At 40.8% G+C, this 21,642-nt stretch overlaps 1 protein-coding gene across 4 annotated transcripts; it reads right to left on the bottom strand.

Annotated features, from left to right (window-relative positions):
• Window positions 1-3,209: 3,209 nt before the first annotated feature.
• LOC115021928 (WD repeat-containing protein 37) lies at window positions 3,210-21,453 on the bottom strand. 4 transcript variants are annotated; one of them, XR_003833777.1, is made up of 17 exons: window positions 21,282-21,453; window positions 19,617-19,784; window positions 16,006-16,102; window positions 15,157-15,252; window positions 14,061-14,125; window positions 13,672-13,721; window positions 12,450-12,519; window positions 11,615-11,750; window positions 11,191-11,262; window positions 10,910-10,954; window positions 9,571-9,647; window positions 9,112-9,349; window positions 8,847-8,988; window positions 8,588-8,722; window positions 8,050-8,164; window positions 4,118-7,338; window positions 3,210-3,468 (listed from the first exon to the last, which is right to left on the bottom strand). XR_003833777.1 is itself a non-coding variant. In XM_029452658.1 (16 exons), exons 2-16 carry the CDS (start codon window positions 19,752-19,754, stop codon window positions 7,207-7,209), a joined length of 1,608 nt encoding a protein of 535 aa, XP_029308518.1. In that variant the 5' UTR covers window positions 19,755-19,784; window positions 21,282-21,453; the 3' UTR covers window positions 3,210-7,206. The 4 variants fall into 4 exon arrangements, 2 of the variants coding, with proteins under 2 accessions (XP_029308518.1, XP_029308519.1); XR_003833778.1 differs by having other exon boundaries at window positions 4,297-7,338; XM_029452658.1 differs by having other exon boundaries at window positions 3,210-7,338.
• Window positions 21,454-21,642: the final 189 nt, after the last annotated feature.

Raw genomic sequence — 21,642 nt, 5'->3', positions numbered from 1 at the left:
CAGTTAGCGCTAGATAATTAAATGTAGGTTAAGCACTAATAATAAAGTGTACTATCATACAGACTGAAATAATAATAACACTTATATAGCTACAGTAAGTATCAACAGACTAGTTGCAAATATTAATTCAGCTAATAGAAGTGGAGCTACAAACTGTATCTGGATTTATTTGTTGACGAAAGCTAATGAAGGCTTAATTTCAAATGATGTGCTGTGACAACAAGGCTAGCCATTGGGCCAATGATCTTCTATAATCTTTATGTTTTCTACATCCTCTCTTTTTGCAAACATGTTATGGATGCTGCATAGCCTTTCTGATTTCTTGTAGTAGATGTGAATGAGCGATCAGGGTGTGAATAGCATTAGATACCCAAAGATAATCCAGTTGGATCGAACCCAATTTATCTTGCATGCATAATTTCTATTTATATCCTTGTAAGGCACCTTCACTGACATAATGCCATGCCCTTAATTGGCCCTATGTAGAAGTGAGGACAGGCCATAATGTCCTCACTTTGCAATAGTGTCCTCCAGACTAACATTTACACTGTTAGCAAAGATGCTTTCTTTTGGTACAGCATGGTATTAATCAATGACACTGGCTCAGTCTGTATCTCCCTGCCTGCACTTTCATCATCAGTGGCGTCCGAGTCAGAAGCTCACGTTGTGTCTCCCTCCCCAACAGCCTCCTTCTCTCCCCTCATTTTATTTTTTAAGATAATCAGCTGTAGAGTACTTCATTTTTTAAATACGTTTTTGTTTTTAAGATATACGTCACTACATACATGTGCATCACGTGTTGTGCTCCTCTACGTACACACCTATGCCAGTTTAATCTGTCTCAATGAATGTGCCAAGGTGAAATTTTAACTCGCACAGTCACAAAAAAATGGTCGCCTATACGACCATTTAGGTGTAAATGCCATGTTGGTCCTCACAAACACAAAACTTGTTTTTGTCCCTTAGGAGGACATTGCATTGACTTATATCCATGCCTTGGTGATTTACCCTAACCTTAACCATAACCAGCACATGCCTAACCCCAACCCAGACTATAAATGTAACCAAAAAACAACTCTTAACCCTGTAATGGTTTACCTTGAGGGGACCAGATTTGTGTCCCCAAATGGGAAGCGAGTCCCCACAATGTAGTCTGGACAAAGTGAGTGTGTGAGCAGATATCTCACCTATAATGTGATTAATACAACATACCCGATGACTGCAAAGCAAAATATGTGTTATTACTAACAACAGCTTTAACTACTGAACTGAAAGACACATTTTAATTGTATTCTTACTTATTTGTTTTAAAAATGTGTGTTCTGTTGTTTCAGTAATGTATGTTTTAATGTAACTGTGTGTCTCACTTGTTCAATTATGTTAAAGTTGTTCACCCTTCATACATTTTAAACAGTGCTGAAGAGAGCCAGAGCATATATAAGGTTTAGGAGTGAAGGCACGTCGCCACCTAGAGGGAGCTCGTGTGCATTACAAGATGGCGGTCCAGGTTTTACTGAAGTTTGGTTCAGTTTTGATGTTTTCCTTTATTTTGTGTTCTCTTTCTTTCTCTTTAAATCATTCGTTTAATTACAAATATCCCAAAGGCTTTTAATTTCCTGAACATTCTTATTTTTGTGTCGTCTCTTGGTGTTAATTTGCAGAAAGGTTTTATGAGGTAAGGAATGTAAAAGAGTACTTCTACTGAACGCCACAGGTGTTGAATGCTATGTAAACCTTTATGGTTAGGTATGCAGAATGGATGTCTATATTGGTCATGACTATTTTTATCACTGGGAATAAATTATCTTATTTATGTTAGTTCTTGTGTTTGTATCATCACTTCCAGGAGCGCTCCACACTGTCCAAACAAATACTTTTTATAATTGATAAAATGAGTTAATCTCTTCATTTCATTTTGTGCCAAAATTTGTCACACAAATTAAATTGTTTAATTTATGAAGACATGACAACAACTCCAGTTTTAGACAATAAGTGGAGGTTAGTGGATAAAATAATCATCTCCTAATAATATTATGGGCAGATAGAAGTGTGACATTCTCTATTTGAAAGAAATGAGCTGTTCAAAAGCAACTGGGAATTTCCAAACACTAAAATGCTGTTGATGTTGTACCTGCATAAAAACTTTGTGTTTCCAGTTAAACTTCTCAAAAGTGCAGGAATGGTTTGGTACAAGAAACGTGCGACTTTGAGGCAGCGAACACAACATCGACATCTTTTAAGTCAATATGATTAACTTTCTTTTATTTACACATCGAGCCGTTACGGAGCAACATTATAATTAATTTGTCGTGTTTGAATCCACCTGATGAAAGAACAACGGACTTCATGCAGGAAACGATATAAGAACACATTTCCTCTTATTTTGGTTCGATCGGCGATTTGTTCTCATTTTGTTGGTGCTCAATGATTTCTGGGATTCACCAATATTTTCTTATTGTTGCTCTTCTTTTAGGTAAGAGAGCATTTTAAGAGCGGTCGAGAGATCACGTCCACAAATCGTTTGTCCAACTGTGAGCTAAACAAACACTATTGGTCCATTGATCCCAACTAAGACTATAAAACCCTTGCAGGATGATATTGGGATTAACAAATTGCTCTTGAATGCTTTGTTCTTGTAAAGCCAGTACTGACGCTCTGGAAGTACCTCACTTCACTACGGCTGAACTTCTTATAATAATAATAATAATAATAATAATAATAATAATAAATTGTATTTATAAAGCGCCTTTCAAAGCTAAAAGCATTCTCAAGGCGCTAAAATGCAGGATAACAACAATTTAATTAGTTAAGAGACTGTTTTCAGTTGTTTTTGGTCTCTAACAAGTCCAAATATTTGACTCTTTTGCTGCTAAATGTTCCACTTTCTTCCCGTTTGTCTGCTGTTTGGAGCTGTACAGGTGGTGTACAGGTGAATCCTCTACAAAGACAAAAAACAACTCGTATAGAAAAACGTTCAAACAGCACAAATGGTTTATTTTGATTTCCCAAGCAGAAGCTTGTTCCTTATTATTATTACACAGCTTTTAACCACAAGACTGCTGTCAGGTCGATCCAACAGGTTCTTCTTTTTTCTTCTGAGAAGTGAGCTGTGGTGTTTGTTGCTCTACATCAACCACTTTGATCACACAAAACACTGTTAACACCGAGGAGCCAGTTTAACACCAAGGAGCCAGTTAACGGAGTCAGTTAACACCAAGGAGCCAGTTTAACACCAAGGAGCCAGTTTAACACCAAGGAGCCAGTTTAACACCAAGGAGCCAGTTTAACACCAAGGAGCCAGTTTAACACGGCGATGGGATCTGGTTTCATGTGGTTGAGAGTGAACAGTGTGAACTGGACGTTATTATGAACGTGGCAGGCAGCAGAGTGGCTCAGTGTTGGTAGAAAATGCAGATGAGTGCAGTGAAACTTTAGAGATCGAACATTCACACACACACACACACACAGCTTTTAAATTTCCTTCACACAAACAAAATGTTTTGTCAGTTAAGCCAGGGATGACTCCTTCTGCAGAGCATCAACGGTGTCGTCTCCTATTTCTGCTAAAATAGTTTTAATTTGTGCTCTTTGCAGCTGAAGTGAATACAGAGAAAATAAAGCTGCAGATCCTGGAAATATAAATAACTCCTCACAAGAAGGGTTGGTGTGTTTTTAATATACCTAAACGTCTCGTCTGCAGCTGACATGTTTATCAGATAATTAGCGTCAGGCTAACTTAAGTTTAGGACTACAGTACCTCTCTGGTATAAGTGACAAAGTTAACCTGCGAGTTACGTGAATGTGAAGACAGAAAAATACAAACACAATGAGACGCAGGATCATCAAAGTTATAAAAGCTAATAATAAAACTGCTGCAGCTGAAAAACACTAAACAGCGACTTTTTCATATATTACAATTTATATGATACAAATGTTATGGTTTTAAAGTAACACTTCACACGTGCCTTTTGACAAGTTATCAGTAAACATCCATTTACTTGATGTACGCAAATTTACTTCAACATTAAATGTATTTCTAAGACTTTTTATTGTTAGAAATACATTTCACTGGGTGCAAAAAGACAGCTGTAAAGTGTTACCAAACACACACACACACACACACACACACACACACACACACACACACACACACACATCTCTAGCTGGACTTCGAGACATTCAGTTTGAAATGGACTGTGCTTGTTCATCGTGTTAATGCTGCAACTTGTGAGTGTAACATTTGTAACTGCTTGTTATCACAACATTAAACACGTGTTAAACGTTGATTTGTATCACACACACACACACACACACACACACACACACACACACATCATTACAGCCTCTCTAAATGCAGCGTTGGCTGTTTTAGTGGCAGTGGGGAAGCAAAGCAGGTGACGGCATCACGACACTCCTCTAAAGATTCACTAGTTTTAAAGTACCGTTACGTATATGACACTGACAGAATCCCCACAACAGTGTTCCAACACTAAGCACTAAAGGGCACTGCGATAAACTAGGAAACAAAAGTTATTTTTATACAATCATATCAAGTACTGGTACAGACGGCAGGGCTGGGCCTCCGAGGAACATCAGATCTGACGCCAGCTTCGTTTCAGAGTTCATTGATATGTAACGTACACATATTATCTTCCTCTGCTGAACGCAGCAGATCACGTTTACTCCCTTCATCTCAGAACGCAGGAAAACTTCCTCACACTTTGAAAAAGTCCAATAGTCCCGTCGGTACCGAGAGTATCTCGAGTCATCTCTCGTTAAGTTTTATGTTTTTATTCTAATTATTCGATGTTTTTCACAGAAGCTGTGAGTTTGAAAAGGAAGCCGATAAATACATTTACTTCTTTATTCAAACTTCTTCCATCGCACGTCTCCTCTCGCCATTTAAAGTGCACCATGTTATAATTATAAATGTCCATGTAGCAGCGACAAGCTCTCAATGTCTTAACATCTAAAACACACAACGTCGCTGTTCTCGTTATTCACTGCCGTCGGGCCCTGAGTGTCGTCGCACAAACTAAACTCAGGAACAACAAAAAGGCCTTTTCTGCACTTCCTGTTGCTCTTCATACTTTACTGATGTGACGTTTGAAGGGACGTCACAACAAAGACGTGCAGAGGCTGAACACATCCGACCTTCTGAGTGTTTTATCTGTCTTAGTGCTTAAATCAATGAGCAGCTAAAGCTCTCTTATGTTCTCTTTATCTCGTATTTACTCAACTTGTCACAAAGTCAACAACATCATTTTAACAATCGTTTACATTTCTGCAGACCAGGAAGTAAACTCAGACCCTGGATCCTTCGGTGTCTCGAGTCAGAAAGAGGCTGCAAGAGTCCATTTAGTACCAAACACAACATTAGTACAACATAGAGGTTACTGTAAGTATCACACGTCGCTGCCCAGCCCTGCCTCACAACCATTTCAACAGGTGTTGCTCTTAGAGACGACACATTTCATTTCCAACGTACAGAAACACTTAAATCTCCTTTCACATAAGTCTTGATGGTACAATATCTACACATGTATCAGCCTCTAACTAAACTCTGTCGACAAGTAGTTTACATTGTCTCCGTCTACTAGACACACAGTGGCTGGTTCATGGCGTTACAGGAACAGAAACACGGTCACATCCAGACAAATGTGACCAATCACACACAAGGTCATACTGGGAGCAACACTGGAGAAGTTTCAGTCCGTGAAGAACACATTCAGAACACTGAAGCCTCCACACGCGAGAGGACGCTTCAGTTTGTAACACCAACACATCTAAACTGAGAGGAACCAGGAAGTCTGGATGGCTGTCAGAACTCAAACACTTCAAGGTTTTAATGTTTCTGTTTGTTAAAGAATATTACTGAACATACTGTCTGTACATTTCATTATAACTCACGTTAATTAAGAATTCACTTCCACTTAAGTGATGCTGGCTGGTGGCTGGAAGCGGTATTGCAACAACATTTATTATTATTCTTAAAACTTATTTATATATCGGTTTACAGATCAGCAAAGTTTAATTGTCTTGATTTAAGCATGCAAATTAAGATTACATATTTAATTCTCTTGTAGGTTACAATTACATTTATGATTTTATATTTTTGTATCTTCTAGTTCATGCAGACTAAGGTTTGGACGATGTGTTAAAATCTTACAACCAGCCACCGTCAGACCAATGCAGGTGTGCGTGTGTGATATCCACTTTCCCTCTTCTAAGTTATTAAGAAGATTTGCTCTTCAGTCTGAAAGCCATCCAGAATCGTGATCTGTAGTACGGCCCTACTTTGTTCCGGGCTAACAACAAACCGGCAGTACAAGCGTCTGCACAGAGAAAACGTTCTAGCACTAACTCAGCGCAGGACAAGTATTTACTCACATTGTGTTCAGGTTGCAGAAGAGTCCGAGCAGCCTGCAGCTGGAACTCACCAGCATTTAGCTTTTCTATTTCGACTGTGTTCACTATGTACAGAACGAAAAGAAACTTGTGAAAGCTTGAAGTATTTAGGAGTATGAGTCCTAAAAGGTGCATTAATGTCTCACACAGACTGAGCTGCTCTGGTAACATGAACGTTTAAAGTGTGTTAGAGAGAACTTTGAGTTGTGCTTGAAAGATTGAAAAGATGGAAAGTAAAAAGCATCAATTTGACAAATTCAAAGAGCGAGGGCTTCTTTCTGGTGCGGCCATTTTGCACCTACGTTTAGCGATCGCAGAGATCAGGAAGTTGTCACAGATTCACTCCTGAAAACACCAAAAAACTTGTGGATTTTTCCATCCGAGGTTATTTTTCTGTTTCTGGTCCACTGTTGGATAGCGTAAAAGAAAACCACTTTGTGTTCCGTGTATATCAGCGGAGGGGAGTTAGAGAGCGTGACGGATGCAGCAGGCAGCGAGCGCGAGCCCCTTCTCTGTCCCACCCTCCCTCGTCTGGGGCAGGTCGGACCTCAGGGAGCTTTACAAGTCAAATACTTTCCTCCTGTAGACTCTAAAGACAGCTGTTAAAAATTCCGTAACGTTGACTTCCAATGAGCGATCGCTCAAACTACGTCATGTGAGAACTTTTCACAGACGAAAAGTCAAAGTAAACTTTTTAAAGCCACCTTTTAAGCCTGCAGGATGCGAGTGTTTGATGCTCTGGGGGGGCAGACGTTGGGTGGAGCTTCACTGAAGGGGGACAGTAGCAGGAGGCGCAGGTCATTTCTCCTGCAGCAGGGCGGGGATGTTGATGTTCCAGCCGATGGCCTGTCTGTCGAAGCCGCAGGTGAACAGGTTGCAGGAGGTGTTGTCTTCACACCAGGCGGAGCAGCACACCATCCGCCGGTGACCCTAACCCCCACAGACAACACAGCAGCTGTTAAACACTGAGAGGGGAGGTGTGCTCAACAACACTCACTCTTAATATTAGTATTATTCAATGTGGTGAATACAAGTTGCTGCAAAAACAAAAAGATATTTTGTGCTTGTAGATATTTTACTTCTTTATTTTGCCATATATGATACGCAACATTCAGAGCAGGAAACTCTTCACTTAACTTGATATTTAAGAGTCTTACAAGCTTTAATAATGTAATTTAATAATAATAATAATAATAATAATTATAATTATTATAATAATAATAATTATAATTATAATAATAATAATAATTATTATTATTATAATTATAATAATAATAATAATAATAATAATAATAATAATAATAAGCTATAAAATGAGAAAATAGATCAAAATAAAATAACTAAATTAAAGGTTTTGCTCCTGTATCAAGTAAATCAAAGAGTAAATCCTCAAATTAATATGAATCTGATCATTTATGAACTGTGGATATGTTGAGTTCACTTCCAAAACTTCATATATTTATTACGCAGAAGAAGAAACCTTAGAAAGATCCAGCTGACACAGTACAGATGGATGATGCCCTTTTCTAGAGAGTGAGTCTCTATTTTAAGAGCAATAACTAATTTCATAATAAATGTAAAAGTGTGCGTATGGAAGCTGCGAGGGGCCAATCGGAGGCGTTTGCTCCGCCACACACTGACCTGTCTGTTGCTTCGCGGGAGTCGAGCCAGACGCACCCCGGACATGTCGAACAGTCGGACCTGCCGATTGTCGTGAGGCAGAGCGATGATTTTCTGGTTCGCCGACACGCTGATCCTGAACACAACAACAACAACAGATTTCAACTCTCACTGCAGCATCCCGCCATGAGTTATGACCATTTCAATTCACAACCATTCATAAATGTCTTTTGTTGCTGTTTGCTACATAATCCAACGACAGTTGCCACAAACACATATATTCCTTATTATAATGAATCATCAAGTCGTTGAACATATGAAACAGTTTGTCAACACAGAGATCATATCTTCAGATTGCATGATTCGTCCTAACAGCCGATATTAAATAAGATAAAACAGAAACCGTCACATGACTGATGAAAGATTGTTTTCTTTCTGTGGATTCTGTTTTCACACGATATCAAACCTCCAGCTGCTTCACAGACGCTTCAACGCGCTCTGATTATTAGCGTCCTCTGCACCACTGAAGAATACACCTGTTGTCTTGTTCATCACTGACCTGTTGACGGCGGAGTCTGTGCGGATGGTTGCTATGGGCGACCTCATGTTCTTCAGGTCCCACACTTTGACGGTTCGGTCGTCGCTGCCGGACACCACGTTGTCGCCCACCGTGAAGACAGCGGACGTCACCGTGCTGCGAAGGACAGGAAGACGTTTAGACTGAAGGTGAACTGTAACAAAATCTAACATGTAACCTGTGTGTGTGTGTGTGTGTGTGTGTGTGTGTGTGTGTGTGTGTGTGTGTGTGTGTCTCTGACTCAGTGTGTCCCTGGAACACGTTGACGGAGTGGATGGACGGGTCTCTGAAGTCCCACAGTCTGAAGGTGGTGTCTCTGGAGGAGGTGACCACCAGACGCTGGGTGGGGTGTGTGCAGCAGTGGGTCAGCTCCTGGTCATGGCCTGAACACACACACACACACACACACACACACACACACACACACACACACACACGATGTAAGCCCCAGATTCCCTAAGGTGTTATAATAAACTCCTATTGAGAGAGAATAACTTTCATCCTACCAGTGAGCGAGTGGACCAGCTCTGAGGTCTCCACGTCGTACAGGTTGGCGGCTCGGTCCCAGGACGCCGTCACAACCTGTTTGCCCCCCACCAGCCAGTCAGCGGCGATCACCACGCCCTGATGGCTGCGCAGAGTCGTGGTTGCCATGCGAATAGAAGGACAGTCGTTTGGACCCTCGACCTCGCCGTCTGCCTCGTCTTTATCCGAAAAGTCCACGTCGTCCTCACACGGTGTTTGCTGCTGACGCAGGAAACAATTAAACACACACACACACACACACACACACACACACACACACACACACACACACACACACACACACACACACACACACACACACACACACACACACACACACACACACACACACACACACACACACACACACACACACACACACACACACACACACACACACACACACACACACACACACACACGGTATTGATGATGCTCACGCTGATATCAGCAACAGGCTGCGGAGTCGGCAGCTGCACCATGTATCTCCAAATGTGAGCCGTCTGGTCTCCGGAGGCTGAGGAGAGGAGGAGAAGAGAGGAGAGGAGGGGAGAGGAGGAGAAGAGGAGAGAGGAGAGAGGAGAAGAGGAAGAGGAGAGAGGAGGAGAGAGGAGGAGAAGAGGAGAGAGGAGAGGAGGAGAGGAGAGGAGGAGAAGAGGAGAGGAGAGAAGCGAGGAGAGGAGGAGAAAAGGAGAGAGGAGAGGAGAGAGGAGGAGGAGAGAGAGGAGAAAAGCGAGGAGAGAGGAGGAGAAGAGAGGAGAGGAGGAGAGAGGAGAGAGGAGATAGGAGGAGAGGAGGAGAGGATAGGAGAGGAGAAGAGAGGAGAAGAGGAGAGGAGGAGAAGAGGAGAGGAGAGAAGAAGCGAGGAGAGGAGAGAGGAGAGGAGAGAGGAGAGAAGCGAGGAGAAGAGAGGAGAGGAGGAGAAGCGAGGAGAGGAGGAGAAGAGGAGGAGAAGAGGAGAGAGGAGAGGAGGAGGAGAGAGGAGAAGAGGAGAGAGGAGAGAGAGGAGAAAAGCGAGGAGAGAGGAGAGAAGGAGAGAGAAAGAGAGAGGAGGAGAAGAGAGAAGGAGAGAGGAGAAGAGGAGAGAGGAGAGGAGGAGGAGAGAGGAGAAGAGGATGAAAGCGAGAAAAGAGGGAGAGAGGAGAGAGAGAGGAGAGAGAGGAGAGATAGAGTGAGAGAGGAGGAGGGAGGAGTGGAGAGGAGGAGAGGAGAGAGGGGAGGAGAGGAGAGAGGAGGGGTAAGAGAGGAGAGGAGAGGAGAGAGAGGAAGAGAGGAGAGGAGAGATGAGGAGGAGAGAAGGAGAGGAGGAGGGAGAGGAGGAGAGAGAGAGGGAGAGGAGAGAGGAGAGAAGGAGAGGAGAGAGGAGGAGGAGAGAAGCGAGGGAGAGGAGGAGAGGGAGAGACAATGAGAGGTCAGAACAAGCCCTCCTGAAAGAGTGTAAAGACACGTGTTCAGTCAGATCAGAATATCTTTATTGTCATTATACTCGTGGCGTCCCTCTATGCGTTTTAAAATAGTACACACAATAAATAAATAAGAAAACAGTAAATAAGTTGTAACAAACGTTGAATCAAGTTAAATGATCTTAAAACCTATTTTCTCTTGTTTTTAAGCGTTTTGAAACGTTTGTGGCACCTTCAGTTTCTCCTTCAGTCGGTGAAGGTGGAGAATAATAAAACACACTTTATTCAAACTTAACATTAACAAAATAACTTTCCACTGTTCCAACGTGAACCTGCAGGAGGCTGCACATTGTTATTATAATGTATAGATGTTTACCTGTTAACGCCATCTGTTCAGTGGGGTGGAACTTGATGGAGTTGACTGCAGAGACAGAGACAAACAGTAGATGTGTTACGTCACGCTGTAGCGCTTTAACCCCGACCTTCAAGTTTCTGATGGTCGCTTCCAATGAGCCTTTATTGGCGAGTTAAAAGGGAGAGCGCTTAAAGAGCCTGATGGACTCAGCAGGTCATCGGGGAGCAGGAGTCCTGCAGAGACGCTCTGTGTGCACAGCATCAGTGAATCTAATGAGACGTTCTTTACTTTGCGAGCTCTACCTGATCCTTGATGGCCCATGTATTTGAGGAGGCACTTCCCCGTCTCGATGCTCCACAGCATCGCAGAGTGGTCTGTGGAGACACGAGAGGGGAAACAACATGTGTACTACGGTCTACATTCACGGTGCGCCTGATGTTTGCATAAAGACTTTCTGAAGATAAATCCAGCATGAAATGAACGACTGGATCGATAGATGTTAAATCAAATACAGATAGATTTTATAAACGGGACATAGGGACGTACGATTTAACATCGATACATAACACCATCATCAAGTGCTCTATAAATAAAATATATTACTATTATCATCTTTAATTTAAGAAAGAAATAAAAGTTAATTATCCTTCAATAGAGGGGAGACGGACTCGTGAGACAGGAAATAAAAGATTAAGGAAAGGGAATCATGTGAAGTGAGGTAAACACCTGCAGACGCAGTACCCAGCACCACGGGCTGTATCCTGGTGACGCTCAGGTCCCAGATGCCGTCTCTGTGGCCGACGTACTCCTTCACCAGCTGGCACACCGCTCTGGACGTGGTCGCTTTAAAACTAGACACAATCTGACACCGACATGAAACTCAAAGTTAACACGAAGGACATCACAGAACTGAACCTGACAGGGGTCCCACACACTTCTTTTTGTCGGCTGGGAAGTCATTTACTTTAAAGACCCAACAACTGTTCCACATTAGAGATAATTAAGGCCTCTTTCTTTATCCAATTAGTGACTTTAAATGTCAATGAAATCAATAAATCTTAAAAGGTAATATTAAGGAGACCTTACGTGCAATAAAATAAGAAGGTTTCAACATTTTAAGGCCGAGAAATGATCCAATTAAAACTTTCCAGACTTTGTTGGAGCTGTGTAGGAACCCTGGTCTGAGAGAGGGAGGAAGCGGGTCAGCAGGGTCCTTGTAGTATGCCAGTGCAAAGAAGCTTTGGTTGACAACAGCGTTATTCATATCAGTCCTGGGTTCAACAGGTTATAAAATAAGAACTCTTTATCGGTGTTTGCTTTAAGCCTGTTTTCTCGGTGGGGTTTAAAACAAACACCGTAAACCACCGGTCAACCCAGATCTGGTATCAACACAAATGCAAAGTCTCAGGACTGAATACTGCATTCATCATCGATGCATGTGAAACCGCAAAACATAAAGAGACATCTAGAAGGGGAAGAAAGAGGGGGCAAAAGGATACTGTGTTACGGGGAGACAAGAATTTGATCGGTGATTAATATCAAGTTTTAATCGAGTGTTTACATTAAAGATGGGGATGATACAAACTGGACCCTCGGTGCGTTTTGGAAACAGATCACTAAATAAATTCCAACTGAAAGGAAGCGGGAGAGCATGAAGAAAGGCATCATTCAGGTGGGAAACACAACCACGACACAGAGCAGACATGTTTCTATCTGTTAACAATATATCAGCTGACACTGGAGCGTTCTGGTTGTTAGCAGGCAGCAGATTCAAACATCACATATATTCCTAGAACATTGTTTCTGTGCTGTATGAATGTTGAGCGGACTCTGTCCTGAGAATGATGATGAATCCAGAACAAATGTAACACGGATGCAACATGCTACATTAAAATGAAAAGGGGCAAGAGGGACTGGAAGGGTTAAGAAAATGCAGAAGCAAAATAATCTTTAAGTAACTGAGCGGAGAAATCTAAACATCGAACGCACCCAGCTGTGAATGCTCGACAGCAGCTTCAGTGTGCAGTCTGTCGTTATCTCTCAATACATCCGTTAAAGGGATGTTTAACAGAAACATTCATTTACATTTAAATTATTAACTTCATTTCCACAAGATAAAAGGTTTTGTGGAGTTGTTGTATTGGCTGATTTTAGCGTGTTGCAGATAAACTGGTGCTGATGTTTCATTTAGAAACCTGCGTCTCTGTATACACATGGATATTGCATCTCTTATTTTCTTTTAATAATAATTCATCAGATCTTCATAATGAAAGTGTTTTGTTATTTAAATCTTTTTTTAACATTTGATATATACGAGGTCACAAACTCTAAAATATCTAAATCTGTATCAGGTTACAGAATGGAGTATTAGTTGTGATGAATCTCTGGGGATTAAAAACCAAAACAGTGAATTCACACGTTTAGTAAGTTTAAAATGTGTTTATTCTTGTACTTTGAGAGAACCGACTTCCTCTCAGCCGTATACAGGATACATCTCTGTTAACAGAACGTCAGCGTTGATCTTAGTAGGATTTAAAAGAATTAAAAGTGACATGGCCGAGCACCTTTCAGCAGACCACGCGCTCCGATCATCGAACGCTCGTCCCGCGTCAGTGTTTTAGACCGCTTCATGTTAAACACGTCTCCATGGTGTACCGTTATGTGAATGCTGCCAAGAAGCTAAATGAAATCCAAAAGAGGTGCAACTGAAAAAAGCCTGTTAGTGAGATGATAAAGTTGTTTTATCTCACACCAGAGTCTGAAAGAAAAGCTCAAACTCCTACATTTGAATGACCAAGTCTCTTGGGGAGGGAGAGTCGACCCCCTGGCTGGGCTGTTCATGCATGTTGGCACACAAGGGGGGGGAGAAAGCAACAAGTTTACCCATGAGTCTCCACCCCACAACTCCCAACTGGTTACGCTGAAGTTGCGGGATCCACCTACTCTGGCATGGCAAGAGTTTGAACGCGGCTACGAGCAAAAAGGTGAAAAAAGACAGTTCTTCTCTTAAACATTCAAAAGTCATGTGATGGTGACGAGCTAGAGAACAATGATGCCGAATTACACACACACACACACACACACACTTATAAAAGCAGACTTCTACCTATAATGTCTACAACAGTAATTCACAAATGTCTGGATAATTATACAAATATTAAACACTTTGTACCTTGCTTGTGGAAGCCTTGTAGGTTGTCTTTAGTTTTTGTGACAGCTGGCTCGTGCTGTGACTCGCTGTGGATCGTCACAAACATGAGATATTAATGAAGAATGAAAATATGATAGTAAATGAGCAGAGCACATACAAAGCAGCAATAGAAAGTATGTCAATTTGGGGGAATTTAGGAATTCACAGAGACATTTCACCATAACAATATCACTTAATATAATAGTGCATCCGTTTAAAATAGATTAGACGTTTCATAAAACTTAACAAACTGGGGTTTGTTTATGAAACGGGAAGACGACCAAGAATGTAGCAAAGGGCGTAAACCAGCTGAAGGGCCACAGGGGCCCGTTGTGGATCTCAAGCTTTCAACATGTGGCTCTGATCGTTTCAAACATTTACAAGAGTGGTGATGAACGTGGTTTCACGAGGTCGTTAAGTACGTTTTCCAATGCTATTTTATACTATTATAATTCTGCTATTTTATATTATAATTCTGCTATTTTATATTATTTTAATTCTGCTATTTTAATTCTGCTATTTTAATTCTGCTATTTTTATATTATAATTCTGCTATTTTATATTATTTTAATTCTGCTATTTTATACTACTTTAATTCTGCTATTTTATATTATAATTCTGCTATTTTATATTATTTTAATTCTGTTATTTTATATTATAATTCTGCTATTTTATATTATTTTAATTCTGCTATTTTATATTATAATTCTGCTATTTTATATTATTTTAATTCTGCTATTTTATATTATTTTAATTCTGCTATTTTATATTATAATTCTGCTATTTTATATTATTTTAATTCTGCTATTTTTATATTATAATTCTGCTATTTTATATTTTAATTCAGCTATTTTTATAATGGTACTTCAGACTCATTTACATCAATACTGTGATTATTGTACTGTAAATGATCTTATTCTGTCTAATCTTGTACTATATTCTTGTATGAAAGGTGCTATACAAATAAAGCTCATTTTTAACCAACTTCAGTATTATTTTCTGTATTTTGGTTACACAGACTTAAGGGTACACACACACACACACACCTGATGTGTATAGAGAGTGAATTGTGCCTCACCTTTTGTTTTCAGTGCTCCTTTGGCTAAATCTGCTCCTTCGAAGGTTTGTCCATCTGCAGTCAAACGATCGTTCAGCGTCTCGATTTCTCTGCGTACTGACAGTCAAACAGGTCACGTGTTAAAAGACTGACAGCAATAATAAACATCTGCACAGCAACGTTTAGGAAGGGTTCCCCTGTCGTCGCCATGTTCACACCAGGCTATCAGCCAGTGACGAGCAGCAGCTGTGTGCTTATAGAAACCACCAGAGACGCTCTCACAAAAGACCATGTTGTGTCATCGTTGGGTAGCTGGATAGACGGTCAAGTATACAATGAATTATCCTGCTTAAAAGCGTCAAACAACGGCCTCTTCAAGACACAACATGTTCTAAAGATGCGTCAGCTTGTAATATAATTAATTATTCTGTTAAAAGCCATGTTGATTACTGTAAATGTAAAACTGATAAGCCGGTTATATCCGCTGATATCAAGAAGAAGCCACGTGAAACGTACTCATTGTTCCTGATTCTTATCAAAGAAAGTGAAATAGTTGTTGTATTTAGGAGATTTTCTTTTATTCTATTTTGTATTCTTGCTATTTAATGACACATTCAAAACTACTTCTCATTCAAATGCAATAGAGGAGGTAGCACAATAGATATTTGCAAACCATGTAGCTTCAAGGTTGGAAAAATAAGAGCTGTGTTTGACCCCCAGACTAGATGAGGAGAAGGCACTTAGTGGGAGTTTGTTCCGGTCGAGCTGCTCACATAAATGCAGGAGACTCCGACCTGCAACGAGTAGCTTCCAGCTCTACTGGGTTTTAATAGACCTCAGCTAAAAGCAAAGCAATATGTTCTGACTTACATTCCAGGTTTTCTATGTAGAGGTTTTCAAACTCCCTCTCGATCTGACTGAACAGGTCCAGCAGATTGCTCCTCAGAGACAGAGGCAGCTTGGAGTCCTGCAGGGAGACAGGAGGACATGAAACGGAGGAGAGTGTAGGGCTGCACACTAACAGCACTTCTTATTATGGATTAGTCTTCCAATGAGTTTCTCAACTCATCGTTTTATCTATAAAATGTCAAAAATATACATTTTTAATTCCCAGAGCGACGTCTTCAAATCTGAAAATCCGTCAAAAACCCAAATATATTCTATTAAGTCACATTTATGACAAAGGAAAGCAGCACATTTAGGATATTTAAGAAGCTATAATAGGCTGAAAGAAGTACATATGAAGAAGAAAGATATAAAGTGACAGACCAACATATAAGGACACAGATGTGAATCTCTTGGCAGTCGTACCAAATGATCATCTGCTGTCATTCGACCTTTCTGTAACCACAACCTCATGTTTCATCTCGGAAGAAGCAGACGTACAAAAACCCTTAAAATTAATAAATAAATAAAAGTAACTCAATGTCCAAAACTGAAAGAATGGGAAGAGAACTACAAGGGTTCTGTATTTGTGATTGTATAATACGTGTTATACAGCGATGTGTATCCATTTAAAATAAACACTAATAGGTTATATAAAAACATAAAATTAGAAGTCCTACTAATGAGTCCCGATACCTGCGAGTATGCTATGACAGTAGTCAATAGCTCACAACATCTTCTCTTACAGTCTTGCTGTGATAGAGTTGAAAGCACAAACAGGAAGTGGGTCACATCTCCTCACAGCTTTGTCCAATCCTGATGAAGCTGCTCAGTGTGTCTTTGTACCTGAGTGCAGTCAGTGTACTCTCCTAAATGCACTCTTGCTTGGGCTGAATTGCTTCCTGCAGCGATATTTTCTAAAGACATCAGTCAAGTGTGCTGTTAGCATTCACCGAGGCTGAAAGGTTCTGAGCACAGAGACAAAAGACTGAAGGGGAGGAAAGACTCCAGCGTGGGGGAATAGTAATAGTAATAGTCCCACATACTAGAAAACTTTGCATACAAGGTTGATGCTCAGGTTTAGTTTGTTCTTCTTGTGTTTATTATTTACGGGAAAGTCCATGAAGTGACTCTCATATCTTTCTCCCCTCGTCCACTGCAGAGATTGGGAAACATTTGTGTTTACATCTCATCAACACAATAACCAGCCTGCTGGAAAACTCTCTCGCTGTCGTGGTGAACGACATGTAAGAGACAAGACAAGTGCATCATGTTTAGATTTATTTCTACTCTCTCTCAGAGCGACAGGACACTCGACTGTCCACTGAACGAGCGTGTGAGTCGTGTGATCTTGAGTTAAAACTCCTGATCTGTCCGTGTGGCTGGAACTGCACCAAACACAAAACACATTCACGTCTTCTTTTACACCTTTAGCAAAACAAAACCTATTGTGAGTGTGATTACACCCTAAATGCTGCTGGAATACTTAGAATATCAAATTTAAAATAGAGAAATCCCTTTCAACACCTCCTCTGAATGAGCCTAAACTACACCATTAAAGCTAGCTCTATGAACTATTTGGGGAGATACACTAATGTCTGAAACACGGAGACTAGACACCTACAACTTACCTCCATCCTGACGAGGGAGTCCAGGTTATCAGAGGACTGGGACCAAAAGGGACCAGAGTGAAAGAAAAAGAAGTCGTGAGGACGGGATTACACTGTTTGCACCACCTTCGATGAGAACAGCTCCTTAAAACTGGCCAGAATCCAGAAGAACTCTTTGCTCAATGGCTCTGCATGATGTTTATGTACATCACAGATTCATGTTCCACATTCAGGGAGTCTTTCGAACACGGGCCGCGATAACAAACCGTGTTCTTCCATGTAGGGTGTCAAGCGTATTCTCAAGAAACACCAAGTAAAGTCTTCTAAACATCAAGTTACCATGATTATTACTTATTATTATAACGAGAAGCTCTTTCAGAAGGTACGCGAGTGCACCGCGGGGAAATCAGTACAAAAGCTAATTGGACTAATTTCTTAATGAGGTGTAATAACCTTAAAGCTGTCGGTGTCAGAGCGGCAGACATTAATGGAAAAGCTCTGATTCATCTAGTTTTGGGATGTTTAATAATCAACGAGAGTTGTTGAAACCACTATTAGGGTCGAGGTTTTGACTCTACAGACATTAATTCAGCTTCACTTATACTTGAAGATTCAAGTTTAATTTATTCGTTTTAACCATAAAAAGCAAAGATGAACCCTTCTCCCAGATCAGGGCACAAAACTCATCAGATAAGAAATATAAAAACCACAAAACCTGATATGAATTTAAATCCAAATAAAGTGCATATTGCAAAGTTAAGGAAAGAAGATATGCACACACACGCACACACACACACACACACACACACACACACACACACACACACACACACACACACACCTAATTAAAAAAGTAGTAATAAAGGTGAAAAGCTTTTTAAGTGTGTATGTGTTCTTGTTAACTATTATATTCTAACTATTATATCACATATTCAGGCTCCAATGAGGACAACATTAATCCAGACTTGATCTCATGACACAGCAAACCATGAAACTTCTCTTTTGGATTATTCTTTAGCAAGAAACTAACCCGCCACTAATTTCCCACATTAAGCTCAGTTTACTCCAGTTTGCACAAAGAGCCTTTGAAAAAGGATTCAATGTCTTCTGTTGTTCTGGAAGAACCGAGGTTCTCAACTGTGGAACCTCAGCTGTGTTCAGGTCATACAAATACAATAACAATTCACCAAGGGTGAACACAGAGTAAAGATCAAGCAGCAGCATCCGGGTCTAAAAAGTGAAGCCAGTGCGGATGTACCTTTAACCTGCATTCTTTAAAAGAACGTCCAGCAGGGGGCGACTCCACAGGGGGCAAAAAGAAGTCCAACTTGTATAGAAGTCTATGAGAAAATGACCCGACTTCTTACTTGATTAATTACCTCAGTAAACTTTTCTGTGTCACTTCTGGTTGCAAGAAACCAAGATGGCGACGGCCAAAATCCAAGATGGAGACGGCCAAAATACCAAACTCAAGGCTTCAAAACGGTATTCCCCAAACTAAAGGGTGATGTCACGGTATGTACAGTCAATGGTAAGGATGTTTAAATCTAAGTGGAATGTAGCCAATTCAGTGGCTTTCTTAGTGAACCATCTTTACAGATAATTGGGTCCCTGTGTTACCCATCACAGGAGTAATTCAGTTCCTTATGAGCTGACCAGATTACAACCCAGCAGGGCTCTCATTCCGGAGAACCGGGAACAAACAGCACTGATCTAAGCGCTCCACCTGAGCGAAGTGCAAAGGCCTAAGCCTGTTCTTAATCCATCCGATTCAACCACTGAGTTAAAACAACATTACAGCTATCATGCTGTAGTAGTAGCATGCTTAAGCCGGCATCAAAAACCTAATTGGCTCAAGCTTACAATAAAAGTGCTTACGGGTGCTGACACATTAGGACAGTAAGGTAACTATGACAGTTTAGTTTGACAATCCCAGAGGAGCAGCTTCAAGCTGGTGATTCTAGTAGTTGATGCAAAGACATTTACCTGTCCCTCCAGCATGTCTCTCTGCAGGCCGGAGCGCTCCTGCTCTGTGCTGTTGGTCCTGCGGATGGACAAGCTGTGGGACTTCCTCTTCTGCTTGGCCTGGCGGGCGGCGGCGCTGCTCCCGCTCTCCACCGGCATCCCTCCTTCCAAAATTGATGCAACCACGGTCTGGAAGCACAAAATCATAGGAATGAAGGTGACCAAAGGGTCAAGAGGGTGAATTCTGGTGGAAATAATGTGGGTGCGAGTCCCACACTCAACAACTACAATCAGCGGAAAACACAAGACGACTGTGTTGCACTTGGCAGTGCTCGTGTTTGGCAGCTTCCCCGTGTGAAGCAGAGTGTTGCTGGGCGTCCAGGATCAACACCCCTCGCTAAATATTCAGCTATGTCATGGACTGGAGCTGTTATTTTAAACAGGCATTTAAATGTTTTAGTAAGGCTGCAACACATTGATTATATTTCCAATTAAATGATTCATCAAGTCAATAAAATGCCACAAAAATGTGAGAAAAAGCCCAAGTTCCTAGAGATCATTTAAAATAATATATTAACTGTTTGATCTATAAAAGGTCCAGATGTTCCAGAGCTCAAGATGTTGCATCAAATGTCTTGTTCATTCAACCAACTGTCCATAACTTACAGTGTTCACTACTATAATAGAAGACCAGCAAACATCCTCATTTGAGAGGTTGGAACCAGTGTGTTTTTGGCACTTTTGATAAAATAAAATAAAAAGCTTTTATGAAATGAATTTTCCATTAAACGGCTAATCAATCAATTAATTGTCTAAACTCTAATTACATTTATGAATTATATAAAAACAGACAAAAGCTGCAAATCCTCACATTTAAATTGGTGGAGCCACTAAATGATTTATGCATTTATGCTATATAAATGACTTACTTGGATTATTTCTATTCTCTCTTTGAGTGTCTCGTTTGTATTCGTCTGGATGCTTTTGATGTGTTATATAAAGCACTTTAAATTACCAGGTTGCTTAAATAAGCTATATAAATAAACTAGCCTTGCCTAAGAAAAAGCCTGTATGTTGTCAGCTTTGTCATGATCCATTGCTCTATAGTTATGTAGCATAATAACAGCTAACAGGAATAAATCTCTTATGATCTTATCTCATGTATCTACTTACAGTGACCCCTTCAGCTCGTGCGCATCAGGATGACAGTCATTGTAATGGATGCTCAGTCATGACACAACATAAGCCTGGCTGCAGCTGTCACAAATCTTTGCCCTTGAGTTGACTTAAGGTCTCTGGACACATGAATTATGTTTTATCTATAAGCAGCCAAATAACCCGAAATAAACCCATTCCTGCTTCTGTCACACATGAATGCGTCTTTCTGCTGAATAATGAAAGTGTCTGGTTAAAGCTGTCAGACAGCTGGTAGGGAGTTCCTCTAGATGACTGAGGGTAAGGAAACAAACATTTAGCCAACATTAGGAGTGAAAACACTTACATTAAGAGAGAATACAATCCCCTGGCTGTACGTGAACGTTAGCAGGAGACAATGTTAGCCTTGTTACATCGCGTTAAGCTAGGCAGAGCTACCGTTATCCCCACTGACGTTAGCTGCTGGTGCCAAACATGCTAACAGGCTAACGGCTAACACAACCTTCACAAACATGGACAATCACAACTTACCAGAAAGTCTACAAATACAACGTTTTATTCCGGGATATTGTGGGAAATGTCACCGTTTCTACCATTTTCTTCAATGTGTGACAAAGCAGCGCAGGTTTTCACTGTCCACAATCCGTGTTGACAGTTGACGAGCTCCGCGACGTGAGCCAGATAACGAAGCTAATACCGGCCCGGGGTTTTTCACAATAAAAGCTTCAGACCATACTCTACTCAAAAATGTGTAGTTTCTTAATTTCTTGGTTGTTACTACACCCCAGCATTTGAAACAATTGTGAGTTTGTTTTTCTAAAAAACTAATGACATATCCCTGTAAATTCGGCATATAAAAAACAATTATTAGAAAACAACATTTTAAATGAGT

The sequence above is a fragment of the Cottoperca gobio genome, chromosome 17, assembly GCF_900634415.1.
Source record: "Cottoperca gobio chromosome 17, fCotGob3.1, whole genome shotgun sequence".
NCBI classification, from domain to species: domain Eukaryota; kingdom Metazoa; phylum Chordata; class Actinopteri; order Perciformes; family Bovichtidae; genus Cottoperca; species Cottoperca gobio.
The sequence above is the reverse complement of the archived record's forward strand: the minus strand, read 5'-3'. Positions and strand labels throughout refer to the sequence as shown.

Coding starts and splice junctions, on each gene's coding strand:
- LOC115021928 (XM_029452658.1), bottom strand. CDS start 19,754: ATGCCGGTGGAGAGCGGGAGCAGCGCCGCCGCCCGCCAGGCCAAGCAG. Junction 8,989..9,111: donor GCTGGTCCACTCGCTCACTG/GTAGGATGAAAG, acceptor GTGTGTGTTCAG/GCCATGACCAGGAGCTGACC. Junction 8,165..8,587: donor ACAGACTCCGCCGTCAACAG/GTCAGTGATGAA, acceptor TGTTGTGTTCAG/GATCAGCGTGTCGGCGAACC.